Raw genomic sequence first — 27,891 nt, 5'->3', positions numbered from 1 at the left:
AATTAAAATGAGTACCAAAAAGTAAAAATTTCTCGGTAAAAATAGAAAACAATCATTTAATGACGTCAAAATGCAAAATAGTTGTTCATTCCGTGAAAGACAACTTCATATCTATTTCTACTTGTCGCCCTTTAACTAATAGCTACTGGCTGAAACACCCTCTTTATTTATCCAGGTCACCTAAGCCATCATCTCGTCTCAGCGCGCAACACAAATAACAACATCAACAAAAACAGCTCATAACTTGATATTTATTCAAAGGTTGTTTAGACCGTTTTTCATGTCGATGCCGCACATTTTCTCCCACACACACACACAGACACAAGTACGCAGCAAAATAAATAATAATAGATGATGATTAAATGAATGCCGTGTGTTGACGCTTCCTATCTAACCATGTGTGAAATAAGATATTTGACATTCGAGCCATGCATTCGGTGCGAAATATCTGTTTTTGTTGTGTGAGTGATATTTTTTTTGCGTTCCTTTTTTTTTGCTGCTCAACGTGAGCTGTCGATCCCCTTTTCTAAATTAGATCCGTCAAATGCCTATCGAGAAAGGTTAATTATGACATGGTTTCGTCTTCCATACATCCTTTTGCTCATTCGTCCCCATGTGAAATGGATTTTTATTTTCATCAACAAGAAACATGAGACATGTAGAATTATAGAAGAAAAAAAAAGGGAAAATCAATCGACGGAAAAAAGAGGCGATGAAAGATGAGTTTTTCAAATCAGTGAAGGGTTTGTGATGATTTTGACGAATTTATGATTCTGTATCTATGGGATACGTAAGTTTTATACACATGTTGATAACAGCGCCCTCTATTTCTAAATGGATTTTTATTTTTCAACAAGAACGATTTCTCAGGCGAAAAAGAGTTTTTCCAGTGAAAAAATGTTGAAAACACATTTGATAAAGCGCCCTCTATTTCTAAATATTGAAAATAAAAAGAAAAATGTTGAAAATTTTTTTAAAAGAAAAAATATTTAAAAATTATTTTTTTTTTAATTTTATATTATTTAAAAATAAAATCTTCAAAATAACTCAAAAATAATTAAATGTCAAAATTTTTTAAATTTAAGAAATTTTGACATCATTTTGAAATAAATTTGAATTTTTGATTTTTTTTTAAATATTAAATAATATATTAATTAATTAATTAATTTTTTTTATTTATTTTTTTAATTAATTAATTATTTGTTTTTTTATTAATTAATTTAAATTAATTTAATTTTTAATAAAATTATTTTATTTTTAAATAATTATTTTTTAAGTGAATTAAACAATTTTTTATAAAAATTAAATGCCTCCTAAAACTATTTAATTTGCAAAACGACTAATTTTCACAATAAATTCATTTCCACGGTTTGTTAATCAATCAGCAGCCAAACTTTGATCATTTGAACGACAAAAACTTTTAAAAGGAAAAAAATTATCTACGAAATCAATCAATCTCACAAAAAAAAGTCGAAATACCAGAAGAAACTTTGTTGCACGACTATTTTTGCTTTTCTTCTTTTATTTCTCGTAAAAAAATAAAAAGAATAATCCTTTAATGGAACATTTTTTTTTATTTTTTTATTCAGAAACTTTAAATTTTTTGAAGTAAATTTTTGTGGCATGCTCCCACATCAAATAAAAGCATTACGGAGACAAATAATATCACGAGAGTTGATCATCATCATGATATAAAATTCCACGTTTCTCGGTTATTTTTGCACTTGCAAAAAAAAATAAAATAACACTTCAGTTGTTTCGTTCCCATCATTTCGGTGCAGAAACAAACGTCCTGTCACATGAATGATAAATTAGCTCGAGACTAAAGTTGAAGTAACTCACCCTCGTCTCAAGTAACGCGCGGCATCGAATAAATAAAAATGGGACGAAATTTTCTTATTTGTTTTATTTTTTATTGCTCTTCACATCGCAGCAACGAAAAAAGAAGGAAAGCTTAGTGCTCTTTTCATTCGCCGCTGTAACATCGCAGCAAAATGCGTTCATCATTTATTTTACATCTAATTTGTATTCATCATTTTCTGCTAAATTGTTTTTCCATTTTTATTTCCTTCGCCAGCCCACTTTCCGAGAAATATGTGAATGCATGTATGATGAACAGAAAATTGAGAAGAGAGACATGACAGAAATAACATAAAACATGCTTTTAATGGACAACGAAAAATTTTATTCACGCACATTTTTAAAAGGCATTTCCGTTTATGGCGAAAGACAAACAATTTCAGACGATGACGAATAGAAAAAAAAACAACAAAAAAGAGATAAAAACTGCAAAAAGACAAACGTGATCAGAGAATATATATTTTTTTTCGTTCAAAAGTTTTTCGGTAAATAAATGTTGTTTGTGAAGGAAAACAGTCGAATTATTAACGAAAGTTTCGAAAAAAAAAGTTTGTCAGGAAATGCATCGAAAATGTAAAAGTTGAAATAAGTTTTTCTATTATCCTTTGGAAAAAGCAACAATTTGATATAAAAATAATTATCTCCAAAGGTTTTCCGATTTCTACTATTGGCTTGAATTTTTACGTTTAGATTGCCCTTTTGGGCAATTATTTAATGTTTTGCCCTTTTACTGCCCATAAAACTTATTTTTGATATTGAAGGGTAATTTTGCAATTTTAGAGTTCAAAAAACAATCGTGAGCCCTTTTTCTGCCCATCTCTCTAAAATTTTTATCTAAAAGGGCAATTTTGCCCTTTTGTTACATTTTCCATTAAAACTTATTCCAGAAAAGCAATTTTCAGACTTAGCGCTTTGCAGTTTAATTTTTGTTTTTTTGCTGCCCTTTTGGGTATAAATTTGCCCATATTGCCCTTTGATTGCCCACATGTCTAAAAATATGATTTTCCAGCAAAATTTTTAAATTTAAAAAAGTGCCCACTTATTGCCCATCTAATTATTTTTTTTATCTTTTAGGTTTCGAAATGATCAAAAAAAAATATTTGCCCTTTTTCATTACTTTTAAACTTTATTTTAAAACAAAAATTTTAACCGCAAATAAAAACATTTTGCCCTTTTATTGCCCACTTGCTGCCCTTTTACTTAAAAAAACCGTAAAAACATATTTTTCTTAAAAATTTCAATCAAACTTCTTAACTTTAAAAAAATTCTTTCTATTCAAGTTCCTCAACACCTACTAAAATCACCCAACTATGAACAAAAATACTTGAAAAACTTTTTTTCATCCAATTTCTTCTGTCACCAATTTGTCCATTTATCTCCCCTTTTGCCACTTTTGACATTTTCTTGAAAACAACTCTTGAACACAGAAAATTAAACAAATATTACTTTTTATTGCTGTTGCAAGCTAAATGACCGTTAACTTGTTAATAAGCTGCTTTCATTCCATTTTCACCAAACTTTGTTCGTCTCTCTCTTAGCGTTAATTAAAACTTTCAGAGTACTTTTGCTGTTTGTATTTTGAGAGTGAATTAATCTCTTTTCTCTCTTTCGCTATGTCTGTCATTTATTCGTTGTTTTTATTCAACATTCAATTATCGTGTTGTTAATTACTGTATAAAAAAAGTTGAACAATTATTTTTCTCTCTCGTACAATATTTTTTTTTGTTAAAAAAAAATTTTTTTGGAGGACGAAAGATGAATAAAATTAAAATGAATACTTAAACTTATACTTTTCTTCTTCTTTTCTTTCATTTCTTTTATTATTACAAGAGGCAAGAAAACGATTTGATTTTACATTTATTCAAATTGTCATGAATTTGCATTTATTTTTTGTTGAAAAAAGTTTTTTTTTCTTGATGTTTTAATGCAAACTTTGCTCAAAAGTGTCAAAAATAATGAAAATTTCAAATTTCATAAATTTATCGCGAAGATAAAATTTAATGGATGCTCTTTTTATTGCTAATTAAACAGAACATGCTTATAATTATTATTTACGCGAACGCGTGCAAAACAGAAAAAAAGAAGAACAAAAGAAGGACTAATGAAAAAATTAAATATTAATAATTTGCTAATATTAAAATAATCAAAAGTTTTGATAAACTCGTAAACACGCAAAAGGTAATTAAAAAAAGGTTCCTTGAATAAAGAAAAAAAAATGAAAAAGTTAAATAATACAAGGAAGAAAAGGAAAAAAAAGTTATTTTTTTATTATTCTTTTCATCCTTGCCAACGTTTTTTTTTTTGTTGAAAATTTTTTTTTATTCGGATTTTATTTGATGTTTAACAATGAAAAGTAGGGAACAGACGGGAGAAAAAAATCATAACTTTTAATGCTATTCATGTAAACTCTGACATGGAAAATATGAAACAAAAAAGTTTCTTTATTTAATTTTATGGAAATTTTGCAAACTATTTATGGTAATTTAATTAAGTTACCTTTTCATTGTCTCGATTTTATTAAAGTTTTTCTCGAGTTTCCCCACAGAACACGACAACTTTGTTGTTAATAAACATATATTGGTCTCGTAATCCTTTGTGAACTTGTCACAGATGGCTTTGGATTTAAAAATTCATAGCAAAGATTAAAAATGAAAAAAAATAAAGTTTTTTTTCTGTGTGTTTTTAATTAAAAATATTTCTGGTTTAAAGTTTGGTTCTTTCGGTTTTTAATAATATTTTATGATTCATGAAACAACTTTATTAATTTATTAAGAATTTTTATATACGGAATTAAAGTTCATAAAATTTTTTCGTCAATATTAATAAAATCAGTAAGAAAATTTAGAAAAATTCTTTTTGAACCCGTTAATTGATAAATTACCCTTCAAAGTACAAAAATTAATGAAATGGGGCACTGAAAGGGCTCAAATATATTTTTACTGAGAATTATAAAAATTTGCCCCTAAAGATCAAAATTTTGAGCAAGATGGGAAACAAAATGCAATTTTAATTCAAAAAGGGCAGTTAAAGGACAAAAACTTATGAAATATGAAAATTTACCCTAAAATGAAATAAAAATCAAATTTTACTATTGTGAATAAAAATATCTTGAAAATTGCCCTTTTTGGGTTAAATTTAAATGTAATGGGCAATGATTGGGTAAAAATTGGGCAATAATGGGCAAATATATTTTATGAGTCAAATGTCCTTTAAATTTATTCTCGAAGATAAAAATTAACTTATGAAATGGGACAATTGGGTAACAAAAGGGCAAAAGTTGCCCATGTGGGCAAAAAATGGGCATTTTAAAAAAGTTGAGTTCCAGAAAAAAATGTTGAGTTAAATTTTTCCTGAAACCTATTTTTATTATTGCATTTTCTCGTCTCTTTACTTTAATTCAAACATTTCCCAGAAGCATTTCTCACAAAATTAAACTACCTGAGACAGAATTGCATTTAAAATGCGAAACACGTAGCAAAAAACGTTCAGCAATGCAATAAACTTTAATTTTGATTCATTTTCATTCCGCCTTTACCTCCTCTTTCGTCGAATTACATCTCTTTCATGCATTATTAAAACGTTATGAAACCTTTTACATTCACCTAATGAAAAAAAAAATCTTGAAAATGAATGAATCAATAAACACTTTCACACACAGCACATCATAGCGAGAGATATAAAGAGTGTCATTTATTTATTTTCTTGTTCCGGTATGCGTTTTCGTTCTCCTTATCCTGTCCTGGTTACATGCTCTATCGATTTGCTTCATCATTTTCGCTCCATATGTACAAGTCGACGTCCTCGTTGGCGTCGCAAAAAAGATTGACAGACAATTTTTTCGCCATGTTTTGTTTGTTCTTCGCACACACATGACGCTACTCAAAGAAAAACAAGCGAAAAAAAGGGAAAAAGTAAAGAGAAAGAAAGAAAAATACGCATCAAACACTTTTATGACTGTCAGTGTTTTTTTTTCTTGCTTTTAAAGAGTAAATACTAGCACAAAAGTTCTTTGACACATAATTGATGAACTGAGTACTTCATGAAATGCGAAGATGAAAAAAGGGAAAGACTTGATCATTTTTGTGTCGAGTTACTTAATTCACGCGTGTCTCGCTGACGATAAGACAAGTTAATGAAAAGTAATCAAATTTAAGTAAACAAACGATTTTTAAATTAATTATCTTTCATCTCATGCTTCACACATGGCGTCCTTTGTTGAAAAATTTTGTCATCAGCGTCAAATTTATCTTTTTTTTTATTTTTTGATGAATGCTTCTCTTTCTACTTCTCTCGCTGTGAAATTTTTCACATAAATTTTAAAAAATCACAAAGAAAGAAGTGTGGGTGACAACATGTGGTTACTATTCATACAAATTTTTATTTAAAAAAAGCGTAAATTTAATTCTACTTTCAAATGAAATGAAACCAAATCGCAACGCCATCAAACCACAAAAAAAAAATGAATATCACAGTGCATTGTTAAAGTTCAAAAATTCTCATTTAAATCAAAATTTTGAGAATAATATTTATTTTAAAAAATAATTAAATAATCAAATAACAATAAATTAAGTTATTTTAAATTTTTTTATTTTAATTTTATTTTTAAATAAATTTATAATTTTATAATAATTTATAATTTATTTAAATAAATTAAATTTAATTTTAAATAAGTTAATTTTAATTTTAAATAATTTATTAATAAATTAAATTTAATTTTTCGTTTATTTTCGTTTTTTTTAAATAAATTTCGAATACTTTAATTTCTCTTTAATTTTTTTATTAAAAAAACAGAAATTATTTTATGCAAATAAAAAAAAATTAAAAAAATCACATTTTTGATTTTTTCTATAAATATAAAAAAAATATTAAATAGCTTAAAAACTGAAAAAAACAGTAATTTAAATTTTTTTTTCTTTAAATTTAAATTAAATAAAATCAAAAATTAAATAGAAATTAAAGTTTATTTAATTATTTAAAAAATAAATAAAAAAATGATTATTTAAGTTTATTATAAATTATAATAAATTTATTTTAATTATTTAAATTTAATATAATATTAATGAAATTTAATTTTTTTTTAGATTTAAATAAAAAATAATTTTAAATCAAATTATAATAAAATTTAAAAAAATATTATTCCCAAAAAAAAAAATACCTTAATGGTAAATTCCCGACTTTTTGAACACTGTGGCATGAGTCGACACATGTTTTTGTATAACTTTATGATATTATTTTGTCTTTTTTTTTTCTCGTATCATTAATATCAAATGTCATCATGCCTTCGCCCCCTCAAAACATATCATAAAAGGATATAAACAAATTTTAATATTTTTTTTCACTCGTGTGACAAACAAACAAACGAGTGATGCGCGATAAATGAAGCAAAACATAAATACGGGAACAAAACGGTAAATAATGTATTTTTACTGAGGTTTCTGTGGCTTCTTTGAATTTCATTTTTATTTTTTCTGTTATGAAACGAAATAAAATACAGCAAAAAAAAAAGGTAAAAAGGAAGCATGACGCGAACAAATTATGTTTTACAACCTGTTACAGAATTATTCATTTGTTTGCATAAGTAATGTTATGGCAACGATCAAGCTAAAAATAAACCAGGCGTCTCCATGTCGAAACAAAAACTACGGCAACAAAGGAAATAAGTTTAGATTACTTGTCAAATAAATGTCGTGCATTTGTATTCATATAAACAAAAATAAATACATAAAAGGACAATGAGAATTTTTCAATTGAAAGTTATGACAAAGGGGATTAAAGTTGCTCTGTGTAAATTTTTTTTTCGTGGCAGAGCGAGCCAAAAATAAGTCTAGACACAGCTTATTATGAACTAAATTCACCAAAAAATCCTCTAAAACATGTGCCATAAATCATCTCGACTGTACACTTATGTGAACTTATCGTCCAATTATGTCAAAAACACACAAAAACCAGACTTATTTTAAATTCTACAATGGAAAAATGGAGAAATAGAGACGTAGAAAGGGTTTTTCGTGATGAAAAGTTATGACCAAAGCTATTGTGTTATAAGCGTTTTTCAGTTGAATGTGCTTAATTTAGTGGAAAGTCAGGTAGATTTCATTGTGAAAATCATCACAACGAAAAATTATGAAAATTAAAAAAAATGAATTATTTTTTTTTAAATTTAGGATAAAAATAAATTTTTATTTCGAAGTTAAAAAAAAATATTTTTTTAAATATTTTTAAAAATTTTCATTTATTTTTTTTTTAAATTAGAGCTTTCAAAAAAATTCTATCAAAAATTAAAAAAACTGAAAAAAATTGAAAAAAAACTTTATAATTCAATTAAATTGTTGCAAAAAATTTAAAAAAAAAAATTTTAAAAAAAAGATTTTTTTTTATTTTTATATAAATTTTTGTGAAAATCTTAAAAATTCTTTTTTTTAATTTTTTTTTAAAAGAAATGAAAAAAAATTTTAAAAATTTAAATTTTTATTTTTTCTTTGATGCTCTTAAAATTTGTTGATAAATCAAAATTATTTGCGAAAATTTTTTGACAATTAGTTGATTTTTTTTGTTGGCAATTTAGATTGAAAAAGAAAATTTTGAAAGCATGACAGAACGAATAAAAAAAAAAAAAAAAAAATTTTATTTTTTAAAAAAATTTTTTTTTTTTTAAATAAAAAAAATTAAAATTGAAGAAATTAATAAAAAATAAAGAAAAAAAAATAATTAAGAAAAATTTTTAAAATCAAAAATAAAATCTAAAATAAAAAAAAATTAAATTCTGAAAAATTCGTAAAATTCTGAAAAAAATCGTAAATTCAACATTTCTTCTTAAATTAATGAAATTGCTTTAAAAGCCATTCCTTGACAACGAAATAGCGAAAATAGATTCACTGTCTAAAAATAAAACCAAAAAACCACAACATATAAATAATTCATTAGAATCCATTTTCACATATTTAATCTCCTTCCCTCTGCAAGTCAATAACTCTTAAATTTTAACGAGTCATCATGACAATGAACGCACTTTACTACTTCACTCCATGTCCGAGGAAATAAACATTTTTCTCCGCATCATCAAACAGAAAGTAATTCGCTCCAAAATCCTCGTGAAAAAATGAAAGTGTTTTATTTTTCCACGTCTGGTCTCATTAAATTTTTTTCTGTCCAAAAAAGTGGGAAAACTGCCAAAAATTGTTTGCCACATTTTTTTTTTGGGGAAGGAGAGCGAAAAAACATTGTTGTCGACGTTGCATGAAATGAAAAAATTATGTGTGGAAATCCGTTGTGACCAAGTGTCGTGGAAAATTTATAAGATTTTTTTTTCTTTTTTTTTTTACATATAAAAAAAAATATTTTGATATTAATTTGCATGAATCCTTTTTTTTTCTAAGGAATAAATGTCACTGATTTTTTTTTCCATGTCAGTCTCGATTATGAGATGAGGTGTCATTGTGACATGCGTCAAATTAATCTTGTCAACGGATTTTTGCTGATTTTTCATTAAGTTTAAAAAAAATTAGAAGGAAGAGAAATTGCAGAGTTTGCATTAAAAATAAAAAAAATCCGTGAGTTGGTGAATAAAAATAAATTGGAAAATGTCCCTTTGGTGAGTCGTAAGTCCTTTTTCACTGACTGTTCGAATTAATATCCGCATGAGGTATTTTCCGTCACCTGACTTGGGAATTCTCTTTTTTTACGAGCTTCATGAATTTGATTAGTGTGGTTGTGGATTTTATTTTATTTTTTTTTTTGTATTCAAATGTTAAATAATACCCTCGTGTGTTGGTTGCGGCAATAAAATGATCATAAATTTAAAGGATATTGTTCTTTTTAGATTTTCTGTTTGTTTGTCGGTGGTTTGTTTTTATTCATGAGAGAGAGTGCCCCATCTCCTTTACCTTTTGTTTTATTCGTTTGAATATTTACCTTTTTGGTCGAGATTTATTGGTGTGATAGCACGATGCAAAGTTAACAGATTGAATTGAGTTGAGAAGGTTGAATGCGGTGATAATTGGATGTTTTCCTTTTTTATTGTTGCTTTTTACGAAATTGTGCCCTCTCATGATGATACTTTATCTGGATTTGGCTCGAAGGTAAATAGCCGGCATCAAAAATTTTGTTGGAAAACTATTTCATTAGTCATATTGGAACCTATTAAAATTCCTATCGTATTTCAAAGAGATAAGATTAATTTTTTTTTGTATTATGGGTATGGAATGAAACTTTCATATCGTTTTTTAAATTTTTCATAAATTTTCGTTTTTTATCTTTTTTTATGTGAATACCTTCCGATATTTCTAATAAAAATTTTTCAAAAAATTTTAAAGAAATTCCTCGAATAGAACTTGAGTTATAGCGTTAAAAAATTTGTAGGGGAAGATGGGGTATAAATAAATTTATAAATTTTGTTCAAAAAATCATTTGGGAAAAAAATGCCGTCATTTTGACATTTTTAGATTTTTGATTTTTAATCCGGAACATGGAGATAATGGCTGTTTGAACATAGCCCCATGTATGAAATTACCCCATCTTAAGGGGATCTTCCCCTATAGATTTTATTTTTTTTTATAAATTTGCTAATAAATAAAAAATCATTTAAAAAAATATTTTTTTTATAGAAATATTTTAATTCTAATTATTTTATAATTTATTTAATTAAAAATTCAATTTAATTTCATTTAAAAATTTAATATAATTTTATTAATTAATATTTAGGTATTATTTAATTAATTTAATATAAGTTTTGTTTTTACTTTCATTAAGTTGTATAACTTTTAAGTACAAACATAGATTTTTGTAATAAATTTTAGAAAAAAAAATTAATAAATAAAAATAATAAAAAATTAAAATAATACATAATAAATATATATTTAAATAATTTTAGAATTTTTTATTTTTCAAAATAAAAAAATATTTTATTAGTATTTTTTTTTTCTTAAATATTTCAGGTAAAAATCAGAAAAAAATAAAAAAAAAAAATAGGCGGGAAATTTTTGTTAAATATTCAACTTAAGAATCTTAAATTCATATCATTTTTCTAAGAAAAATTTCTAAGCAATTATCTTAGATTAAATCATTTTCTCGTCTTTCTTACTTTTTTTTCATTTTTTCATAAATATATCTCTTTTACGTTATTTTTTATGGTCAATGGTTGAATGGCGAATGAATATGAATGGTTAGAAAATTATCTTCATTATTCATGTTCTTTCATTCATAACTTCCTTCCCTCCCTCATGGATGAAAAAAAAAATTAATTCAAAGTTAACGCAACTTTTTTTTAGCATGCAAAAGCATATTTTTAAGGTGTACATTGAATTATTTGCAAGAAATCTTTTCTTAATTTAGCGGAAGACGAAGAGAAGAAAAAATTATTCAAAACAGACAAAATTATGAGACAGACAAAGAAGCAGTAAATTAAATTAACTTAATTTTATTTCCTGGAGGAACATAATCTAGGAGTAAGACGAACAAATTTATATAAGATGTCATTTTAAAGTCGTTTCTTTTGTTAGAAAAACTTTCTTTTCGTTTTTTTCTTGTTGAAGAAATAAATTCAATATTGAAAAAAAAATCACAGAAAAAAGGATATAATATTTAGAAAAACATCTTTTGAAGTGGACGGTATTGATTCGACAGATTGTCACAAATTATGTCGATTCTCAAAAAGAAACCGTTTGTCGAGGAAAGGTTTGATCATGTCTCTTTGTACGATTTCCGATAGAATTTAGCGTATGTGGCAAAAAGTAAATTTAATTTAACGCCTTTTTAGGTTTTTTTTGTAGACATAAATGAGCTACTATCGATATGATGAAAAAAAATTGGCGAGGAGATGAACTGAAATGTGTTTATCTTTCCAATTATTTATTAGATAATTTTGACCCAATGCACAATTCGATTTTATTTTTTGTTATGTTTTTTTAAATGGCCCAATGCACATTTATTTTTTTCTTTTGTTTTAATTTAAATTTTTTTTTAAATGTTCGTTTAATTTTTCTTGTCCCAGTTCACATTTTAAAAATTTTCCCAATGCATATTTTAGATTTTTTGACAACTAACTGATAATTTTAATTATTTTCAATCCCAAAATACATTTTTATTCGTAGAAACTTTTATGAGATTCTGTTTAAATCAAATGTATTTTTTTTTTGGCCCAGTGCACATTTAAATATTTTTGCTGTAGACTCAAAGTCCATCAAAATTGATTTTTTTATTAAAAAATAAAAATGCACTAAAAAAAGGATTTGTTTGCTTAGTTTCGTTCATCTGTTTGCTCAAAAAATCAAACAAAATATTGAACGTAATTTTAACTCAATTTGAATTTGAAACTTACTTCAAATTTTAATAGTAAATTTGACTCAATTTAAAGTTTCAAAAGCGCTAAAAGGCTACAACAATTTTTTTGTTTTACAACAAAAAGCAAACTTCAAGCATATCAAAAACAAAGTGCGTAACCTAATAATAGTTTTCTCGCTTTCGGGTGTTATTTTACAAGATTTCTCTCGCTCCTTCCATCCGAAATGAAACACAAAAGAGGAATTATGTAACTATTAATTAGGGTTATTTCCTTGCATAACGAGTTGTTTGTGTGTTTGTTGCCTTCGGGATATTTTGTCTCCCTCAAGTCCTTTCTATGAATTCCAAACCCACATCCACAAATTTAGAGATAAATTTCTATCTTTGCTTGTTTATCCTCTGTGTGTGCCAATATTTGAACACTTTTGGAAATCTCTCGAATGCAAAAAAGATTAAATCACGACAACAAGTGTGGTCATTTTCTCACACCCATGCATATCGATTACGGATTTCGTGTCCCCAACAAATGGTCATTTCGCACAAACAATTTTGACAAATTTGAATATTTTTGTGATGACGGGATTAGCATATACTTCGGGATCTCCTTCGTCGATGTTATTGTTCGTTGAATCTTCGTCATCCAAGGTTGACGTTTTATGATAATTTGTCGGGGAAAATAAAGTCATGGATGTCTAGAGCTATTGAGTGGATTGATATATTTAAATTTTATGCATTAGCTTGTCCTTGTTTCGAGCTGAATGTCGAATGGATTCTCTTTGAAAGAGTCGCCGATGACAATTTTCTCTTGCTTTCTACTTTTATTTAATATCAAATATTGAATGATTTTATTGAAAAATTTACAGTGAAAAGATTTTTTATTGACTTGTCGGAAGCTTTAAAAAATTGAATTCCAATTTTAATTAAAAGTTTTTAATTATTAAAAAAAAATTTAAAATTAATTAAATAAAAAAAAATAAATAAAATAAAAATTTTCAAATTTCATTATATTAATAAATTATTTTAATTCGAATATTAATATAAATTAAATAAATTTTAATTTATTTAAAAATTTTAAGGAAAAATTTTAATTTAAAGAATTTAATTAAATTCAAATAAATAAATTCAAATAAGAATTTAATTAAATAAAATTAAATTAAATTAAAAAAAAATAAATTAATTTATTTAATTAAACAAATAAAATTATTTTATTAAATTTAATTTATTTTAATTGCATTAAATTCTTTATATTTAATGAAATATAAATATAATTTTTTTAAAAGAATTTTTAATTTTTCACCAAAATTTCACTATATTTTAACCTTAAAAAAATATTTAAAAATTAATTAAAAAATAAAAAAAATTAATAAAATAAAATTAATTATTTAATTAAATTAAAATAAATTAATTTTTAATTTAATTATATTAAAAATAATTTATATTAATAATTTAATTTATTTTAATTCGATTATAAATAAAAATTAATATTTAATTAGAATATTTTATTACCTTTTAATTTACAATGAGAAAATTTTTAGGGAAAAAATTAAATATAAAGAATTTAATTAAATTAAAATAAATAATTAAATTAAATAAATTTTAATTTTTTAATTTAATAAATTTTTAATTTGATTAAATTAAAATTAATTAATTTATTTTAAATTAATTAAAATTTAATTTATTTTAATTTAATTAAATTCTTTCCATTCATTTTTTCCCTTTAAAAGTCTTCTCACTGTAAATTTTCAGATGATATAATATTCTACTTTACGTCATAATCCTTGATATGTAAAATGGAAACTTTTGTTTCAATCTGGATTTTAGCTTTAAACTATATCATTATTGTCACATATAACAATTTTTCAAAGTAAATACGAGAAATTTCCCTTTGCTTCATGAATAATGAGACTAAGACAAAGCGTCATAAATTAAAGAACAATATTTGTAACAAAAGTAAATTTGCATTTCGACTTCAGTTTAAATAAAAAATAAATAACGTCAAATCCCAAAACATGAGAAATGTCAAAACCTGTTCATTTCGCAGAGAACGATAAATTTTCCTGATAACTACCTCATAAATTTTGTTGTTTTTTCTACCAACTTCTCTCCGATGCAAAATGTTCTCATATATTAACTTTACAATTTTTTTCTCTTTTTTCGCAGGATATGTCAGAGTACAAATGCGAGAACGGCAAAGCACCAACTTTTGTGAAGCACAAGCCAGTAGCCGGCGTAATTGGTGCATCATTTAGCGTTGTTTCAATTATGGTTGCAAACATTTTACGGCTATTTAAGGTAAGTTCATGATTTTAAAATTTATTGCGGGAAAAGTTTTGCTGTCTCATTCGAAAAATTTTTTTAATTTATGAGAAGCCAAATTTTTCTGATGGATTTATTTAATTTTCAAATCCCTAAATATCGCTCGAAAGTTCAGAATGTGAAATATTTTCCAATTAAGTGAAAGACTAGAAATGCAAGGGAATGTACAATATAGTTAGATTTTGAATAAATTATTCATTTAAATGTAAAACTGAAAATCCACATCGCATAAAATAAACAAAAAAAAAAGAGCGAGAGTAACTCTTTTGTTACAATTCGTTAGCAGAATCTTGATAAGTACTGATGCAAATTTCGCTCTAGTTTTCGAAAAAGGCGCTCTGTATGCACGACGCAGCGCAGATTTATTTCACTCGCATACACAAGATGATCGTTACACATCAAATTCGAGGGAAAAATATACAATTTTTCCAGCATGCGGAGAGAATTTTTATGTGTCGGTGTGTAGCTGCATGCAATGAATGATAAATGAAGAGATATTTTGTCTGCCTGTATTTTTCGTATCGTTCATCGAGCGAGCGACGTCCAAAGTAAATTAAGTAATAAAAGATATTTCTGCAGAGAATTAGGCTCTTCTTTTTGTTCTTGTGTTTTTTTTTCTCTGTGACATTTTTCTTTCCTTTTTAATATCGGATCATAAAATATTTCTGTCGCATTTTTATTATGATTTAGTGGATTTTGTGGATTCCTCTGTGCGCCCGAATGAGGATAATGAAAAAAATGTTTATCAGATTGTTATTTTCTTTGCTTTTGGCTGACTTGCAGTTCGAAAGCATAAAATTCCACAGAAAAAATGACAAAGTAATGAGCCGATTCCGAGTAACGAAAGAAACGACAAGAATGTCAGAAAATTTCTAAAATTAGTTGTGAAAAGTATGTGATGGACATTACTGAGAATCTTTTTTTTTCTCTGAATTCTTTCAGTAAAATAGCCATATAAAAAGGTCGATTGGAATCACTTTAAAGAATTTCGCTCTAAAAATGCGATGGATCAATTTTTATAGAGAATGTTGACCAAAGAGCTTTATATATTCATGTCAGATAACGTTTCAATGTGATAAATAATTGATTTCCACGTATATCAGAAAGCTTTTACGATTTAATTAATAGCTTTTACGTTTTAATTTACTGAATTTGTTTAGTTTTTAGAGTCTCTAACTGGTTAAGGTTTTTAAGACCTTGGTTAAGTTTGAAAAAAATGTGTCAGACACTGCTATGGTTTCATTTTTGTCTGATGAAAAAAAATTGATGATTCTGTCTTTAAACAAACATATGATCTTAAACTTAATATTATCGATTGTTAAAATTTCGTCAATGTTCAGATTTGTTTCGTTAAAACTCGTCAATATTCTCGACAACAGACCATCTGTCGATGGCACGTTGATTTTTTTACTCTGTCTTGTGGGACGAGTTCGCTTTTTCTTCGTTTGTTGTGACGGCAAAGCTAGTTTTGATTAAATTATTCCATATTTTATAGACCCTTAATGTTTATAGATACGGAATGAGTAATTTTATTGAAAGAGCAACATTGTTGTTGGGAGCAGGCTTGTATGATTTAAATCAAAATCGAGAATAAAAAAATTATAAAAATGATCTGATTTTTTAAGAGACAAATCAAATAATGATTTGAATTTCGATTTGATTTGCAAATCAATCAAAATTTTTTCAAAACTTAAATTTTTTGATTTGGATTAATTTTGATTTAAATCAATTTTCAAATCAAATCAAAAAATTTCAGTTTTGAAAAATTATTGATTGATTTCGAAGTCCTCAAGATTCTCCAGATAATTCCTTTGATCTTCTTTGATATTGTTGACTTTATGAGTTTAGAAAGTTGTAAATTTGTCTTCGTAAATACGTTTGAGTATTTTTCCTCATGACTGTAGAAAAATAATTGTTGTTGTTGTTGTATTTTTTTCCATCATTTAGATGATATATTACTTTTTCATGTTCTTAATTTGGGCTAGTTTACTATATTTTAATGTTTTTAATCTTTTGCCCTTTTTTAAATTGATTCAATGTTAGTTCACTATTATCACAGGTTTTTGATAATTCGTTGTATAATGCTGATCCCTTGTAAAATACTGAGTTAATTTGTAGATTACTTGATGGTCTTAGTTGATGGTTTCTTCTCAAAAGGTATGGCTGAACGTCTCCAACATGTGATATGTTTACTCTTAGGTAGTCGGGCAAGAGACCTTTTACACATTTATAAGTAAGGACAAGCACATTAAAGTTTATTCTCTGTTTGACACTCAATAATTCAGTTTGTTTCAACATATCACAGATTCTAGTACACCGATTTGATTCAGTCAGAGATCTTAAAGCTTGGTTTTGCACTTTTTGTAATTCATTCAAATCAGTCTCGTTATTCAATATCAAAATTGAGCTAAAATAGTCTATGCACGACCCAACCATAGATTTATATAGCATCAGTCTTGTTTTTCTATCAATCTTGAATTATTGAATTTTATAAATTTTAGAATTATTGAATTATTTTTTTTATCTTTTTAAGAGATAAAAAGGTGATAATTTCATAAGAATTTTGACGATTCGTCGATAAGATTTTGTATTCATTTCTGCGTGATTCTAAAGGTGATTTACTTACCTCTTACTTTGAAATCCTTACAGTAATTTTTGCCTTAGTTTGTTTTAAAATTGTTTTCTTTTGAATTGTATTTGTATTTGAATGTTAATAAATTATTGCTTCATCTTAATAAGCCTTGGTTCAAGTTGCTTTTGGCGAAAAGAATTTCTTTGGAAAAACTTTTACAAAATTAAAAGATCAAATAAAGTTACCTGCTATGAAAAAGTTGCTCCATATACTTTTTTCCTAAAATAGAAAGCATTTCATTAAACTCCAAATTAATCAAGAAGTTACCTTCCGTGGGTGTAAACTAATCGTCCATAATTAGTCAAATTGTTTAATAACTCCAGCATTTATCCTCATTTTGTTTTATTACAACATTCCTCTGCTATTTGTTTCGTATACATCGCAATAAAAGCCGAGCACCCTTAATTTCTTCTTGTTAATAAATAATTAGCTAACAGCCTTGAATATTATTTACAAAATCATTCTCTGAACTCATATTCATAACAATAAGTACAAATTCATTACTTAACTTCCGCTTATTCACTTTTTTTTTTGCTAACATCATCGTCATGATGCTGCTGTCTTCATTTTTCCGTTCCTTATCTAATCCCCCGGAATTACGCGTGTGATATCGCAGACAATGTTAATAAAAATTTATGTATCTTTCCCTTGTCTCGATGGCGCTTCTTCCTTGCATGAGATTTTCTTTTCCCTGCTCGCGATTACGATGTGTGTGAGATTTACTTCTTCATAAGCGCTGAAAATCTGCGGAAATTGTTGTTGCTTCAGTAATTTTTCTTTTTTTTAAAGATAAAAATTCCAAATGAGTTGCAAATCTTCTGTGTGTCTCTTTCTCCGCGTTGACGATATGACACAAATATGAGAAGCTTAACTAAAAAATAATAAAAACTCAAATTTTATGAAGCGAAAAGATGAGCGTGACATCGAGGTGGTTTAACGGACGTTTTTTTTCTGTCTTGTGTGTCTTTTTAACGGGATTAACATGGGTAACAAATTTTCGTTGTGTCTCGCATTTTGTTAGCTCGCAGATGACGGCGATGACGTACGTGCTTATTTGAATTTCGAGCATTGAATTTATCAGCACCTCATTAGAATGCATAATATGCGATGTGCGACGACGACGACGCGATTGTTACACAAATTCATGCATGACTTAACTCTCTTCTCATCTGGTGAAAATTTGCGATTGCCCTGTAGGAAACTTCGGTCTCTGAGTTTCAACCTGAGGAAAATCAGAAAATGAGACTCTCGAAGTTTTTTTTTTATATATTTAAAAAAAAAAATTAAAAACATAAAAAAAATTGTTCGAGAGTCTCATTTTCAATCTGAGAGATCTTTAAAAAAATACGATGTCAAATTTTTTTCCTTCGAGTTAAAAATGTGGCTCTCGATTCATTTTTTCAATATTTTTAATTAACAAAATCTCTAAAAATATTGAAAAATAATTAAAGAGCCTCATTTTTGATCTGAGAGGTCCTTAAAAAAATTCAATTTGAAACATTTTGTTTTTTTAAGACCCTTTGGGTTGAAAATCAGGGTTTCAAATTTTTTTTAACATTTAATTTTTTTTTAGAAATATTGAAAAGCTCTTCAATATACTACATATATCCAGAAACCATAAAAAAGTAAAAAAAAAATTATTTAAAAAAAAAATGGGATTTTGGTTAAGAAAAAACGATTTTTAATTTTTTGATTCTGCCGACATTTCAAACAATTTAAATGTTCATGTTATTATTTTAAATATTTAAAAAAAAAATTAAAAATAATTTTTAAAGACAAAAACATTTATTTTTTGAAACCGTCAAAATAACTAAAAAATTTTTGTCTTTAAAAATCATTTTTTAAAAATTTTAAAATAATAACCCTGATGATGAACAATTAAATTGTTCGAAATGTCGGCAGAATTAAAAAAATTAAAAATCGTTTTTCCTTGACCAAAATCCCATTTTTTTAAATAAAATGAACAAAAAAGTTATTAAAACTATAAAACACGTTAAAAAAATTGTATTTTATTAAGACCTCTTAAATTAAGAACTAAAAATTTTTTTCAACCCTAGAGGTCCTGAAAAAATCTTAGCTTTCCCGCTGGGTAGTTAGGTGTGAATTATCGTAATTGACCACGACGTCAAATATTCTCATTTCGTTAGAATTAATTATAACTGAAAATCTCGATTTTTATTTACAGATTCCACAAATTAGTTACGCCTCAACAAGCACTGAGTTGTCAGACAAATCACGTTTCGAGTATTTCAGTCGAGTTGTTCCGCCGGATAATTTCCAAGCCCAAGCAATGGCGGACTTAGTGAAGCAGCTAAATTGGCGGTACGCGAGCACGTTAGCGGTTGAAGGAGAATACGGCGAAAAGGTAAGCGACTAATTAACATTTTACCAAAAATCTACAAAAGGAAATTGCATTCAACGCTAATTGAAGTTTGACGTGAAATAATTTTCCCATAGTTTTTTTTTTAGATAAAAATTTAAGCTCTGGCAAGAAATTTATGGGAAAAAATTTATGTGTGAGCGTTATTTCACGTCAAATCAAATACGCCCAGGGATTCTTGGCAAAAATAAATAAAAAAATGATAGAAAAACAAACAACGGCACGGATATAAAAATGATAATAAAATTATTATTACGCGCGTCGTGTGTTTGTTTTTCCGTCTCTTGCCTCCTACATAAAATATATTTTGCGAAAAAACGAAGGAAATGTAAAAAAAACGATTTTAAGACGATAAAATTTCGATAAAACAATAGAAGCTCTCTCTTGCACGTACGCAAACGCCTCGTAGATGTAATTTCATTTTACTCGAAAAATATTTACGCCATCGAAATTTTAATCTCATATATCGCTTTTTTGGCAATAAAATTTCCGCGTTCTTTTCTGTGGGAAAAAAGTTGCCGTGAGCCATCAAAATATCTTCCTTGTTTTTGATACTTTATTAAGCAGTATGACTTTCCTTGCGGATTCATGCCACAAATAAATAATATTTATTTTTATAGTCGATAGGAGACACGCAATTTTCAGTTTGATTCGATTTGAAAAGCCATACAAGAAATTAATTTAATTTCTTCGAGGCTTCTTCTTCTTCTCTTTTTCTCGTTTCAAACAATAAGACATTTATTTGTTTTTTTTATCATTTCAGGGAATTTCTTCCTTCATATCGATAGCAGCCAATCTTGGCATTTGCATAGCTGTTTCGGAAAAAGTCTCGCGAAATGCAAAGGCGGATGACTTTGATCGTATTATCGAACATTTGAGTTCGAAGCCGCAAGCAAGAGTTGTTGTTATGTTTGTCGACGAAGATAATGTGAGGTAAGTCATTTAAAGTCTTGTTTCAGAAGATGTTAATTTTTCAGATGAAGATGTTCAATAAAAGATGTTAATTTGGAACTTGAAATTCAATTTTGTGAAGCGTGATTTTGTGGTTGCTGTTTTCAGAAAGATATGTCACTTTAACTTACTTTTGACCTTTACTTTATATCTAACTGTAATATAGATGAAGAATAATAATATAGAACTCAGATGAAGTCTTTGACATACTTTGTTAAATGAACTAAATACAAAGGCAGCTGCTGTGGAACAATGGGTTAACATTGATGAGTTAAAGGTCGAGTGATCGATTTAGACTCAGAACAGATAATTTTTTCTGTTCTTTTGCGGCTATAGCCGTGTTCAAGTGTCACTTAGCAACCTCAGATCCTGATTTTGAGACTCTAAGAGAACGAAATGACAATTTAGTATCAAAGGCTCTTAAATTAATGTTAGAGACTTTCATTGTATGAACACAATAGAAATTTTAAACTCCACAATGGGTGTCAAATGATTAAAAAGCATGCTTTTTGACGTCTAATGACTTAGGAAGACGTGTAGTAGTTACTATTGGATTTAAGAAGTCAGCTAAATCCCAAGCTGAATCCAGTAGTTGTCGTATCTGACTCAAATACGAGTTTAAGGTCGTCGATTCGAGACTCAAAATAATGAAAAAATTTTCTGACTCCAATAGTGCTTAAAATCACAATAGGTCTTTGAATCGCGGTGATGCATCCTCAAATCTAACCTAACCTAGTGATTGAAGTTTTCCTTTTAAATAGGTCCTTTCGATATAACGATTTTTAACAGAATGATACTTTATAACTGATAACTCATAAAGAATAAATAATCATACTGTTAAGAACCGTTATATCGAAAAGACCTATTTTAACCGAAAAAAAATTATTACAAATCGATCACAAATCTTTTGAAAAAATATTTAAATAATACGCGAAAAGATTGGAAGTAAATGAAATTCCATTTTCAAAAAATAACCTTCAAAAACGGATCGGTTTTTAAAAATTTTTGTAATAGGTTATGGGACCAAAAATCTTTAAAAACTGATCCATTTAAAATTTTTGAAGGTTCTTCTTTGAAAATAGAAAATTAAAATATTCCAAATCTTTCGCGTCTTAGTTAAATATTACTGATCGACTTTTATTCATAAATTATTTTTTCGGTTGAAATCAACATAAACCTATTTCTTGATCGCTGTTCAAGGAATACATTTTGACAAACTCATCTTTGGAATTCCTTTGAATCAAATTTTAGCTCTCATTTAATTCTCAATAATATTTTATTGAGGTTTATCAACAAAATTTATCAATCAAATTTTTTCTGTGCTGTCAAATTTTGATCATCAAGAAAAATTTTCTGAATTGAAAAGTTTTTTTCTTCTTTTTCCTTTTTGATTTATTTAAAGAGAAATAACAGAAAAAATCTCGACATAGACATCTGGAATCGAACTAGGAATTTTTTTTTGGTAAAACTTTAAAATTTGTGAGTTATTCCAAAAATTACCTTTAATTGAATTGACAAAATTCTTGCTCACAAATTCTCGTCGTTATGACATTCAAAAACCAAAAATTACACGACTCAATTAATGAAATAATAAAATATAACTTACATGACATCCAGAGAGTTGATCCTCTGTCAGAATGTATCCGCAAATTGTCTCGTGAAACGCAAAATTTCCTCTCGTTTTAACAATTTATCATCGCATTGTTTAAACGACAATGTCGACATTATTATTAATAATAATACGAACGAAACAAAGGCAAATCATATGCTCCTTAACTTTCTTCGCTATCTCCCGGCAGTAACTGCGATGACAACAATAAAATATGTTACACTAGATTTATTTTGAGCTACATCGCTTGCACTTCATTGTCGTTGCTGCAGCATTTTCGTTCGTTACATAACGCAATGTTTTGTATGCGGCAAGGAGAACGCCAGTTAAACTGTAATAAATTAAAATGACGTTCAAAATAAATTGTATCATCAATTTAATTGTCTGCATACGGCATGAAGTGAAAAAGGTTAGCGGCTGTTGTTGTTTTCTGCAAAATTGGCGCGCGTGTGAGGCAAAATTAAATACTTCCATGTAACTCGTTTGTTCGTTCATTCAATTCAATTAATTATATGTAAAAGGTATTTGTTTAAATCTAGCTGACAGGCAATTTCAATGCTTTTTTCTTGTAATTTAATTTTCTCTCGATTAATTTAATTTTTGTTTTTCTACTTCTTTTGAAAAATGTTTAAAAAAAAAAATCTTTCTAAAACCGTTTTGTTTATCTTTCTTGTTTTTTTTTCCTGTAGAAAATTGCTGCAGGCAAGCATCAAAGCAAACAAAACCAATCACTTTATATGGGTGGCTAGCGATTCATGGGGAGCAAAAGTTTATCCGGTACGTGATCAGGAGTTTGCGGCTGTCAATGCAATCACGGTGCTGCCACATCGTACCAATTTAGACGGTAAGTCTTTCTATCTCTCCCTTTTTTTCCATCGACTTTATTCGACAAATTGATTGATGAAAGCATCACACACAGACACACATTCCCATCAATCCACATTAAAAACAGAAAAAAAATTGATTGAAACTTAATTAAACAAAATGAAGTGTTCGGGACATTACTACTGAGCTTCATAAATTTTCATGATTATTATGAATTTAATGTTGCTGCAAAAAAAAGTTGAAATTAAACAGAAAATTGATTTTTATGTGCGCTCGGAAAAATAAAAGCATTTATGTCGTTTTTATGGCTGACTCTCATAAGTTGGTCCTTCGTCGATGATGACGGTCGATGCGAGTAAAAATCCTTTGCTGCAATAAAAAGTTTAAGTGCCAGATAATGGCAGATTGAATAATTGAAAAAGCAATAAAGAGTGCTGAGAAAAGAAGCTACTTGGCTGCTGGAATGCAAGGAAAGTAAAATAAAATTAAATTAAAGTGAATGAATGGTGAAGAAAAATATCAAAGTGGGATTAATTTGAAAAGTTTTCATTTTTTGTGTGTGCGAGTGAATTAATTTGTGTTTTTTTGTTATCTCATTGGCTCATTGTGGAAGCGGATGAAATAGTAATTACAGGATTTATTTCGCAGTAATTGGATTTGGACGTGATTACTTGTGATTTGCTTTTGCGGAAGAAATTTTTTTTATTGTAGGGCTTAGTTTTTCTCTTTATAGCAGGCTTGAAGCAAAAATTACAATTTAATCGAATATAAAATTAACATTCGTTTTTTTGTTATATTACTATTTAAAACCAAGAGATTATTTTTTTTCGTCTTGTTCATGAAAACTTTTTAAAATTAAAAAATAAAAATGTTTGAAAAAATCAAAAAAATTAAAAGTTCTGTTTTTCTTAAATTTCTTGTGGTTTTTTTAACATTTTTTGATTCCTAAACCTTCTTTAGACAAAAATGAACAAATTTTATCTCTATGACTAAGTCTTTTATTCAGACGGTTTGTGAATTAAAGCGTTACAAGTAAATAAAAATTAATTTTAAAAAAAATTCAAAAAAATTAATTCAAAAAAAATTAATTCAAAAAAATTATTTCAAAAACAATAATAAAAAAAATTAATTCAAAAAAATTAATTTAAAAAAAATTAATTCAAAAAAATTAATTAAAAAAAAAATTAAAAATTAAAAAAAAAATTAATTAAAAAAATTAATTAAAAAAAATAAAAATTTAAAAATTAATTTAAAAAAAATTATTAATTAAAAAAAAATAATAAAAAATTAAATAAATTAATTTAAAAAAAATAATTAAAAATAAATTAAAAAATTAGTTTTAGTTTTTTTATTAAAAAAAAAATTAATTTTTAATATTAAGTTTTTTTCAACAACTTAGACTGAAGGCTTAAGCTTTCAAAATATATTTTCTAAAATAAATATTTTTTAAGTTATTTTTTTTTTGTAAAAATTAGATTAGGAAACTTTTAAAAAATTTAGCATTTAATTTTACTTAAAGCGCTTGCTTTTATTTATTTATTTTTTTTTTAATAATTAATTTAACAAATGCCAGTTGCCGTTAATTTCAAACATTTACCATGTTCTCTATTCCGTTTAAAAATACATTTTTAACTAATAAAATTTTAAAAAGTTCTACTAACTAAGGGGATCTTTCCGAAAAGTTTCACTTGAATTTACTTTGTGAAATAATATTCATGTCATTTAATCCTATTAAATGATGGATTTTCCTTTTGAGCCTTTTTAAAACTTGACAACTTTCACTTCCTTCAAAGAGAATTTAAGAAGCGCCTTTAAGTTCATTATCTAAGAGAACATAAACTTTCAATTTTTGTTTATCTCGTTTTTCGTGTGACACTTTATTTTCATTTCATTTTCTTCTCTGCTTTTTCCGTCTTCACACAAGGAAATTTCCTTCGAGATAAAAATCAAAATGTGTCACATTCTTCTTCGATTTCTTTTTTTCTCTCACTTCCAACCGAGAAACTCTTTTTTATGTTTTATTTTATTTTCTGCGAAAATACACAATCCTCAGGTAAACACAACAATTCTATTATTTTTATTATTTTGGCGGTGATTCCAGTGTCACATATCTCGGCACACACTCAAAGTTTTTCCTCCATCCAGAGGGTAGACGATGTCGACACGGTTGCTACCTTGTAATAATATGTTTTGTTATGCAAATTATTTAGATATAACACAAACAAAAACCGAGCAGCAATCTGCATGCCATCACACGAGAGGAACACGAAAAATTTGCTATCTCTCTCTGTGATTCTGGTGAAAAATTTTGCAAATCTTCATCCGGCATACGCATTGATTGTTGTTTACCTTTCGCAGAGGGATGATATTACATGCCAACCGATTGATTTTATCGGCTTTAATAAAGTAGATGATGAAACACATGCAATTGATTGGAATCCGTAGTATGATTACTAAATTGCGAGGAAATATTTGTGGTTATGAAACTTTTTTTTTTGTTTTCCAACAAGGCGAAAGATTCCCATAAAATTCAATTTAGAAGATCAAAGTTATTAAAAAAATAAATAACAAAAGCGGATCATGTACTTTATAAAATATTGTTTAACAACTTATCGACATTGTATAGTTTTTGTCATTCCGTATATTGTTCATCGATTTTTATTTACGTTTTTTTGTTTGGTTTTCATTCATTCGCATCCACTTCTCGATTGTTTGTCTGAACATTTTTTTTCTGATGAAAAAGTTTTTTTTTTGCCTTTAATCTGATTCGCAGAACTCGACATTAATTTCGATATATTGACCATTGACAATGGAGTTCGAGTGCCTTAAAGCGAGACATGACAAGAGAAAAGTAAACATGGGACAAAAAACTCGAGGTCTATTGACAGAATCGGTCCCACGGGGTTGTTTGAATGGTTGTTGAACCTCTTTTTCTACTTTTGTTAGTTGTTGACATTTTCGGTTGATTTGTGGGGATTGGCAGGATTTTTCGTTTATGCTCTAAAAGAGGATTTGGGAAGTTTATGTCTTTAACTTTCGATCGGTTTTGCTTGGTTTGAATTAATTGAAAACATTTGAAGTCGGATTTATACTTTCCTTAAGTTTTTCAGTTCTCGATTTCAACTACTCCAATTTTTTTCATCGTATGTATATACAAAAATCAATTTACAAATTTAAATCAAGTTCTAATAACCATTTTTGAGCTTCATTTGATACTTAACTACTCCAATAGAAGACTTGGAGTCATCTAGTTGAACAAAATTGGTTCACGAATTGTCGTCATCTGGTTTGTGAACGATTAAGTAAGATGTGCGATTGAAGTTAGAATTTGAACGATTGTATGGTCATTGCATGTCTCAGTGATAAAGGAAAAGAGTTCAAGAATTTCACTTATTCGTGTTGTAAACTTTAGCGGCTTGCATTGGTGTTGGAATTTGGAATTCTGTTGAGTGAATGTCTCCTTGTATGATGATCGTGAGTTGATGTACCCGTCGAGCTTTCACTTACCTTAACTTTACTATTGTTGGCTCAATTTTTTCAGTTTGAGACTCCGAGACTTTTTTAGAAACATCGTTGGGAGTCTTTGCTTGAAATTTTAGTACAGTGGTTAGCGTATCTGACTGATGAGCGTAAGGTCGTCGGTTCGAGACTCGAAATCATGAAAAACTTTTCTGACTCCAATCGTGCTCAAAATTTACTAAGATCTTCTGGAAACCCTTTGGAACCTTCTGGGAGAGCTGAGTGAATTTTGAGGGCGCCTGCTTGGGATGACAGGTAAAAAGCTAAGACCCATTCCTCGCGTTTACTGAGAAAGATTACGATTTCACAGTATGAAGTACAATAGGACTCTTTAGAGACCGCGGTGCGAGCCATACTAGACTAAGTCTAGTAAACCCTACCCTACCCTATTCAATTAAACTTTCGATGGCAAAATAATACTTACCACAGCTAATTCAGTATTTCCATTAAAAACTGCACGACATAAAAATCCAATTTGCTTCCTTCGATATTTACATGAAAAACAAGTTCGTTATCTGGTCATTTTTGTGCAAAAAATTTAAGCTGCGTAAGTTTCAACAGTTCATTTTTCGTTCGCTAATTATAGCCTTAAGCAAATTTATTCAAAATTATTTCGTGTTCTCGTCCAACGCTGCAAAAAAAACATATTAATGGATTAAACAAAAAGATAATTCGCTTATACAAGAGATTCAACACCTCTTTTTTCCTCCATTGTTCATTTTCTCGCTTTTTAAAATGTGTGTCACGTTCGTATGACACAATGTTGCTTGCCATTATGTTTTTTTGCTTCGCTAGAGTTAAATTACCTCGTCGTTCCTTTTTTTTTGTTCTTACTTTGCATAAACTGCACATTTTCCGAATATGTGATGAATATGCATGGGAAAGGCGTCATGTGCAATGAGCGAGAGATAAGAAAGAAATAATTTGTGTAAATAAGGCGAAGAGGAGTGGAGACGACCGACGAAGTAATGTCACATAATTTACTTTGCCCCGTAATTCTATCTCTGCTTCGAACAGCATTCCTTAGCATCGTATGCATTGTTTATGTTGGATGGCAGAGGCAACCGTAAACTATCTTACCAACTATTTGTTGTTTTGCCGCTCATTGTTGCTTGTGGAACAATGGAAAGACAAATGCTAATCTGACACGTGCTTGACAGAGTTTATCTTTGTATATGCAAACAACAACAACAACAACGAAAAAAAAACGGAACGAACTAAAAATCCGTTGTGATGAATGAACAACTAATGGAAGTTGCAGTTTCTGCTCACGAAACGGAAGTAATATTGGCGAACAATGTTTATTCAGCCGACGTTCATTTGCATTTTGATGAAAGTTCAAACCGCCAAACCAATTATTTTCTCAAGCGTTATCTCGACTTCTCGTCAATTTCTGACGTCATTAAGGATTGAGAAAAGAAAATTGAACGATAACTCGAATGATGGTTCTAAACTAGATGAAAACTAATGAGATTGGTTCTTTGAGGAATAATTTCACGGATGTTCATGCTTTTAAAAAAA

General features: G+C 27.6%; 2 protein-coding genes across 2 annotated transcripts in view; one reads left to right on the top strand and one right to left on the bottom strand.

Annotated features, from left to right (window-relative positions):
• LOC134833130 (prolyl 3-hydroxylase 1-like) overlaps positions 1–27,891 on the bottom strand; it is a 145,453-nt gene that overhangs the window by 58,004 nt on the left and 59,558 nt on the right. The gene's annotated exons all lie outside the window — the stretch shown is intronic.
• LOC134834868 (metabotropic glutamate receptor 8-like) overlaps positions 1–27,891 on the top strand; it is a 90,639-nt gene that overhangs the window by 24,488 nt on the left and 38,260 nt on the right. The window contains exons 2-5 of the mRNA XM_063849666.1: positions 14,299–14,430; positions 19,272–19,451; positions 20,230–20,399; positions 22,716–22,870. Of these exons, the coding sequence (XP_063705736.1) occupies positions 14,299–14,430; positions 19,272–19,451; positions 20,230–20,399; positions 22,716–22,870 (637 nt within the window). The remainder of the gene's footprint in view (positions 1–14,298; positions 14,431–19,271; positions 19,452–20,229; positions 20,400–22,715; positions 22,871–27,891) is intronic.

Source organism: Culicoides brevitarsis, chromosome 3 (genome assembly GCF_036172545.1).
Source record: "Culicoides brevitarsis isolate CSIRO-B50_1 chromosome 3, AGI_CSIRO_Cbre_v1, whole genome shotgun sequence".
Taxonomy (NCBI): Eukaryota; Metazoa; Arthropoda; class Insecta; order Diptera; family Ceratopogonidae; genus Culicoides; species Culicoides brevitarsis.
Note: the sequence above shows the minus strand (reverse complement) of the source record. Positions and strands in the feature narration are given on the sequence as shown.